Consider the following 7,899-nt stretch of genomic DNA (forward strand, 5'->3'; position numbering starts at 1 on the left):
ATTCGGGTATTGCATTTCTTATGTTGATCACCATGACCTTAATTGGGGCAATATGCATGATTTTGGTTGGTATGATCATTGTGCTTCTAATGATTTTCAAATTTTTTATGATTTTCAACATATTGATATCCAACAAGATTATAAACCATCTTGAAAATTGACAATTGATAAGTTGGCTAATACACCTTTTCCTGGAGAGTTAGAAAGAGCAAAATTAACTAACAATTCTAAACTATTTTGGGAGCTAGTTATAGAAAAATTTATTCATGATATGAATTCAAAACTTGAAAAGCTAGCCAGTGAGATAGACAAACGTTTTGCTCGGTTGGAGGATAGAATGGAAGAATTGGCTTCACATTTTGGTAGAATATATGATTAATTGCATGTTTTGTGTGAAGTTGTGTTTTCAAATAAGCATAAATGGTAGAAATGTCATATGTGAAGGTGGACTACATTTTGATAATCATGATGAATCTAATTGTGGTATTGATGAAGAAATACCCACCTTGCATAATAATTCTTTTGGAACTAACCTTGAATCTCAAAGGATGAGTTTTAGTGGTTTATTTTTAACCCCTCTTGAGGAGTGCTTAGAAAGCAAGTTCCAAAGATAAAATTTCTCAAGTAATCCCTTCAAAAAGTCCATTGATGAGTTCTCAAGTGGTACACATTCAAGGTGATATCTACCAAACACTTGAGATCGGTATACCCTTTTCTACTCTCTTATCATTTGGATACATGGTTCATTCATTTGAGTTATCATTTGTAGATCCACCATGACCTAAATTGGTAGATTACTCTCTGACAAGTCTCCTTGATAATGAGGTAAAATAGTCAAACTAATGACTATAAACAAGCGTTTGTTGGGAGACAACCCAACAATTTGTTAAACAATCGTTTGTTAAATTTTTGGTGTGTTTTAAGTGTATTCATTTTCATTTTGTAAGTTTAAAGAATACAAGTAAAATGAGCACTTTCAATAGATATTTAAAAATTAATGACACAAAACCATGATAAATCACCTACTACATCAGGGGAGTATTTCTTTTCTTTCCCTTTACCTTTTCATATTAAGGATAATGTGTAATGTAAGTGTGTGGGTAAGATTGACTGGAATTGAAGGCATTCCTTAGTATTCATGTGAAAATTAATATGTTTGTTAAGAATTTTGATAGTTGGTGATATTGGTATGATTGAAATGTTAAATTTTGGGATTGTTGGAATGGAGAATGGCCCAAATACAAGGAAAAACTCTACCAAAATTTTTAAAAATTTAGTACCAATAGTATCGTTGGTTGTGTCATTCTTATTGATATGAGATTATGTGTAAGATGCTTTGAAATTGTTATTATGTAAGTGAAGGATTTTGATTTTTAGGAAACTTAATGTCTTATAAAGTGGAGTTTATCATGTTGAGATTTCCTTAAATTCATGAAATGTATTGCTCTTGATTTGTTTATGTAAATTGGGTGATTGGTATGATTGATGAATGTGAAATTTTTCTTGTGATTTTTCCCTTAAATTTAGTTTTTACAAGAATCAAATAATGTGTATTTGCTTTCACAAAAGAAGAAAAAAAAAGTTATATGATTGTTGATGACATAAGCATCTATTCCAATGATTCGAAACACTTAGTAACCAGAGGTCGGCATCTACAAATATTGACATTCGCGTAAAATGGTGTTAGAATTAAGAGTATGCAAAGCAACGAGAGTTTGTGATTTGATTGAGCAATCAGGGGTATGCATCTACCAATGTTTGTTTTCGCGTCAAAAGACATGTTCACTGCTCGAATAAAGTTTAATGAGAAAAAAAAAAGCAAGGAAAAGAAGAAAGTATGTGATCAAAGTGTGAAAGTTTTCTTAATTTCTTATTCTTGTTTATATAAGTTTTGAGGGGTAGTTACAAGTTTAGTTACTGTCGACCTCCATTTTTTGAAAAATAAATTTAGTTTTTATTTGAAAATTAGTTTTTTATTTTAGAAAATAAATAAAGAAAAAAGACCTAAAATGAGACATGTAAAGTGCAGCGGTTTGGGTCCAAAATAATAGTCTAAAAAGGATTTTTAGAAAAAAGTTGGAGTCGCCACTTAATATCAAGTTAAGGTGTACCAAATCATCCAAAATAAATAATAAATAAAATCCCTTTTAGACGATTCTAGATCTTTGAAAACAAGAAAAAAGAGTTCGGAAGTCACAGTTGAAAAAAAGGAAAGACAAAGATTTGATAAGTTCAAATCTAAGGCACCCTTTCAATCTAATCAAAATTAGTTGCGAGATTTAGTCAAAAATTTTCTAATCTAACCTATAAAACTTATCACATTTGGATATTCTTATGTGGTACAAATCTAGACCTAAAGGATATCGGGAGGGTTGAAATATCTTTTTAAAGTTTAATTGGTGCAAATCACATTAATTGTGATGCCTAAGAATGATTCTTAAAAGAGGTCATGAATATGTAAAAGATGCGACTCGAACAAGAACTTATAAAATATATAGATAAATATACATGACCTGGGAAAAGGAAATGCAACATAACGGGTACGGGATGTTAAGATTCATGATTCAATTTTCCTTTTTATAAAGGAAATACGAACGTGCTAAGGTTAAAAAGATATACTCATTTATTTTCCATATTTGAAGAGTGATTCTTCTAATCTAGTCAAGCAAAATGGACTAGCCTATTTCTAATTTTCTAAAATGAAATACAAGCCTAAATGATATGGTCCAAACATATAACGGGTAAGAGAATAATAATAGGAAAAATATCATTCAAATGAAAATAACATAAAAATACAAAAAAATGCATGAGATGCAATAAATGTCATGCGAAGGCATGAATCTAGCCGAAAATGACTTAAGAGGTCTGTATAATATTTGCGATGAATGAATTTTGTATAATTTTTTTTATTGTCAATGCAAACTTTAGTCTTTAAAATTGGTCTGTCAAAATGATTGTCATGTTGGTAATTACTGTTTAAGCGTAATTATATTGAAAAATACATTTAAATAGTATAAATGACAAAATGCTTGTAAGAAGTTTTGCTGACAACGTGTTTGATAGTTGATGTAATTAAAAATAGTTTATATGAGGGTAAATATACAAGTACATAAAATGACAACAAAATATTTATACTAAATTCCCTCCTCGCCCTTTATATATATAGTAGAGATAATTTGAAATATTAAACTATTGTTTTTATTGAGAGATACAATGCTATCACAGACAGTAAAAATTTTTCCAAATTTATATTGGTTGAGACTTCCATTTGTATTTAAAAAAATCCCATTATAGATTGCTGGTTGCTACAATAAGAAGAATGAGTCATTTAAATCGAATATATTAGTAGCAAAACAAAAAGTATTTTAATTTATTATTTTTTCAAAAAAGGTAAGTACTAAGTAGTTGGCTAATGGGATAACAAACAGCCAAAATCAGCTCCGTATTAGGTCAGCATTTTGCCCCTCAAAAGGCGCCAAATTCACAAATTGAAACTCCCCAATTTGGTAAATAGGGTAGCTTTGCTGCCTTCATACTGACCAGTGCAAAGAATGGAGAATTGGAGGTGAAAGAACGAGGAAAAATCAGAATGATGGATTGGAAAAGAAGAAAAATCACACAGTCCTCTGCTTCACCAGCAAAAGAAAGGATCTGTAACGGTATTTCAATCTCTATTTTAGACCTTCCCATTTGCATTTTAGTTGAGATTTTTCTAAGACTTTCAATTTCTACCATTGTTGATTGCAAAAGGGTTTGCAAGGCTTGGTACAAATTTATTTCAGACACTGAATTTGCTAGTGTTTATTTGAGGAAACCACCATTTACCAGTGTTATTTTACCCGTGGAAAAAAATGGGCTTTGTTTGCTTGAACTCAAAGGAGGCTATGATTATACAAGAAAACGAATTTGCCCAAAAATTTGTCGAACCCCAGATGGGTTTTCCAGAGGATCAGTAACAATATTGGGCTCTTGTAATGGATTGCTTTGTTTAGCTCATTATATCTATGGGGAGGAGCAGAACTATAGATTGTATGTGTGCAATCCATTGCTTGGGGAATATGTGATGCTTCCACAACCAAAAGTAGATAAAAGAATTCGTGAAGAGGTGTATGGATTTGGGTTTACTCCAAAAACTAGACAATATAAGTTGTTTAGGATTATTACAAGGAAATGGCGTGTTGGTAAAACTGAAGCTCAGGTTTGCACGGTAGGGATTGGAAATGATTGGAGGGTTTTACGGGAAAATGCTCCATTTCCACTTGCTAGAAAATGCTTGGGTGAAATTCTTTCTACGGTCCAAATTTGTGAGGTTACTCTTAATGGAGCTCTACATTGGATATCAGCTGATTTGAGTAAGCCTGACTTTATATATTCGTTTGACATTGGTGAGGAAAAGGTACAGCTTGTTCCTCATCCCCATGGCATGGTAGAGAGAAATCGTTGGACAAGTTTGGGAGTTTTGCGTGATTGTCTTTGTGTCTTTCAAGTTACCAGATCTTCTCCTGGTATGGACATCTGGTGGATGATGAAGTATGGAGAAGTGGAGTCTTGGACTAGGGAGACTATCATGGACAGTTGCCTTCCACAAGATTTGGAGTATAGAAGACCATATCATCCAACTTTGATTTGGAAGACAAGTGAAATGTTGATGTGTCCTGATTATGGGCCTTTGATCTGTTACAACATAGAAGAAAAAACTGCCATGGAAGTGGCGACTAAAGTTGATCGCCGTTTCCGTTCCTTACCAGTTCCTTTCCACCCGTGCTTTCTCTCCCTTATAGATGTTCTAGAGGCCGGACATGTGGAGGTACTGAAATTTAAATTACCTATTTTTTCCTTTTTGTCTCTATCATTGTGTTTTAATTGTACCTAGTTTAGTTGCTTACTCTTCGTATATAGAGTGCACAACGGATTTATTGGATACTGATTTGATTTGGCCATAATGATTAAAGAACTCTAGGCAAAATTTTATTGATTTAATATCTACAACCAACTAGAAAGCCTCTATCTTTTAAATGTGTTGGAAATGCTACGGGCACACTTAAGGTTGCTGTCATTAAGAATGTGCAAGGAATTTTCTTACAATTAAATTTTGAATGGAGGTTGGCTATGTTTTAAGTTACCCATCGTTATTGTCTGAATGAGTTGCTTGTGGGTACTTAAAGGTTTCCATTTTGCTATCTTTCCTTGGTGGTTTTACCGACTAGAATGCAACCAACATGGCAAAATAACATTATCCAGACTCTTTTAAAGCTGTGATGATTGAATTTCTTCAAAATATTTAATTGATGAAGCTGGTGTGGGATTAACCCTTGGTATTGCTGTTATTCAGCCCATTAACTGATGATACCCAGGGAATATGTCCATTGTTACTTCAGCATATTGTACTCTAGGTATATGGCTGTTTAGTAATTTGGTTGTCTGCAATTTGTCTTTCTTGGTCATATTTCATTCTGTAAGTCATTGTTGGATGGAAATGGAACTCTTTCCAATTTTTAATTTTTGGTGGTAATCTTGAGGGTTTATCTGGTATTAACTTAGACATCAGCAATGTAGGACCTTAGGGATTGAGTTGGTGGACGGGGTCGTTAACTTTCAAAAATATGGAAGAGCAATAAGACAACAATGACATTGTTGTAGAAAATTGTATTAAAAATGTAATTTTAGCAGTCAAGATTGTAGACCACATGATAACACTGCATGAAGCTTGAATGGTGGATGATTGCAAGATCCTACATGTTTCACATTAGATTTCTGGTTCAAGCTCGAATGGTTCACAGGGCTTTAGCTGAACTGCTATGTTATATGTTACATATTGGGCGTTTGCTCTGTTCTTAACAATTTTTGTGTTTGTTGCTCACCATGCTCATTGGTATATTGGCCTTATCATCATAATACGCTTTGGACATTTTATGACCTCACATGGCTTAGTTATTTTAAATTTGTTGTACAGCAGCATTAAAATCAGAAATGTGGTTATGCTCTTATTACCAATTGAAATATCAAAAAGTGCTTTTATTTCAGGAAATAAGGGAAGCACTAATTCTCATGCTCATCTTTGTTGTCAGCGGGCTGCTTTGTTTGAGAATCTACATCAAAATTAGGTTGTCAACTTAGGTCTGCAGTGTGGCATTGAACTTGGATTGTTTTTTCAGTGGATCTTTTAAACTGCCACGCTTTTCTTTTTTTTCTTTTTTTTTTTCTGAATTCGGTGAGCCGGGTAAAGAAGAAACTTGAGTTTCATTAATGTTCTGTTATATTTGCTTAAAGTTGTTTTCACTTTGACTGGTAGGTCTGTTTGATCTCGGTCATTTAACTGTAAAGTTCTTTTTTAGGGTGTTGGTGGGGAGCTAAACTTTGTAATGGGTTGCAAGAGAGATGAAATTACTTCACCAAATAATAAGAGGAATGCTGGTACTAGCATTATGGATCTACCCACCTTCATTTTGGTAAACATTTTATCAAGGGTACCAAGTATCACCATTTTATGCATCAAAAGCGTTTGCAAGACCTGGTATAGGTTCATCTCAGATCCTCATTTTGCTGACACTTATTTCACAGCTCGACAATCTGTTAATCTTGTGCTTTCGACCAGAGATTCTGCTTGCTCTTTTCTTGAGCTTAAAGCAGGTGACAATAATGACAATCAACTTAACTATAAGAGTGGTTTACCTGCTCGGCTCTCTGATGATAGAGTGGCTTTCTTAGGCTCTTGTAATGGGTTGATTTGTTTCTCTGTATCCTCCAACTCAATGCCGAATTACAGTGTTCTTTTTATCTGTAATCTACTCCTCAGAAAATTTTCTCCAATTCCCATACCGAAGGTGGAAAAAAATATTCGAGAAGATGTGTATGGGTTTGGATATAGTCCATTGACAGGCCACTACAAAATCTTGAGAATTTTCACTAAAAAGTGGCATCCAGGAAAATCTGAAGCTCATGTTTGTACTATAGGATCTGATAAAGATTGGAGAGTTATAGAGAATCATACTCCATTTCCAATGGGTAGGAAGTGGTCAGAATTCAGTAATGTAGCCCAGTTGAGTGGGGCTACTGTTAATGGTGCTCTTCATTGGATAGTTGAAAATTCTCAAAATCCTGATTTTATATACTCATTTGACTTGTGTGATGAAGAAGTTCATCGAGTTCCACCTCCCCCATATTTGGGAAAGAGAAGCTGTTGGACCAGTCTAGGAGTATTGCGAGATTGCCTTTGTGTATATCATACTATTTGCCCTGCAAATCTAGACATATGGTCGATGAAGGATTATGGAGTTGGCAGTTCGTGGACTAAAGAAAGCTTTTCTGCGGATCACATTCCAGTTGGTTTGGCAAATCATGCCGTTCTCCCAATTCTTACATGGAGAAGTGGTGAGCTGCTGATGCAAGTGGATTCTGGCCCTCTGATTTCTTATTGTCCAAAATCAAAGAAATGTAACGTTCTTCAGATTGAGTCTGATTTTGGTGGGTGCTTCATAGCAGCTCCGCATTTCCCCAGTTTTCTTTCACCAAAGACTGCTCTGAAGGAATGCCATTTAGTATCGTCGAAATGACTGCTCTCTTTTGGCTCTTCCAACATGATTATGTGACCTTTTTTTTCACATTGTTGTCGCACTCAATCAAAAAAATTCATTGCCAGGAACTATTGTTGCAAGGCTCTCCATGCTTCTTTTATTTGACCTATTGTGCCTCATTAATATGTTCTTTTTTTTATTTGTTTATTTTGAATTTTTGGTACTTACAACCGTGATGTTTATCACTGGCAAAATATCTTGGTATCATCAAAATACCTTTGATGCACTGACCTTACCCTTACAACAAAATTGATGGGAGAGAGCAAGGCAAACATTTCAATGTTTGGAAGGGTATATATACGAAAAGATAGAAATTCCAAACAAG

General features: G+C 34.1%; 1 protein-coding gene across 1 annotated transcript; it reads left to right on the forward strand.

Moving 5' to 3' along the window:
• Positions 1–3,412: 3,412 nt before the first annotated feature.
• On the forward strand, positions 3,413–7,693 carry LOC113716418 (uncharacterized). Its single transcript, XM_027240746.2, has 2 exons — positions 3,413–4,807; positions 6,336–7,693. Exons 1-2 carry the CDS (start codon positions 3,590–3,592, stop codon positions 7,551–7,553), a joined length of 2,436 nt encoding a protein of 811 aa, XP_027096547.1. The 5' UTR covers positions 3,413–3,589; the 3' UTR covers positions 7,554–7,693.
• Positions 7,694–7,899: the final 206 nt, after the last annotated feature.

The sequence above is a fragment of the Coffea arabica genome, chromosome 11c (genome assembly GCF_036785885.1).
Source record: "Coffea arabica cultivar ET-39 chromosome 11c, Coffea Arabica ET-39 HiFi, whole genome shotgun sequence".
NCBI lineage: Eukaryota > Viridiplantae > Streptophyta > Magnoliopsida > Gentianales > Rubiaceae > Coffea > Coffea arabica.

Excerpts from the sequence above, each read along its gene's own strand:
- LOC113716418 (XM_027240746.2), top strand. The coding sequence starts at position 3,590 with ATGATGGATTGGAAAAGAAGAAAAATCACACAGTCCTCTGCTTCACCA. Across the intron at positions 4,808-6,335 it reads TAGAGGCCGGACATGTGGAG|GGTGTTGGTGGGGAGCTAAA; the intron begins GTACTGAAATTT and ends GTTCTTTTTTAG.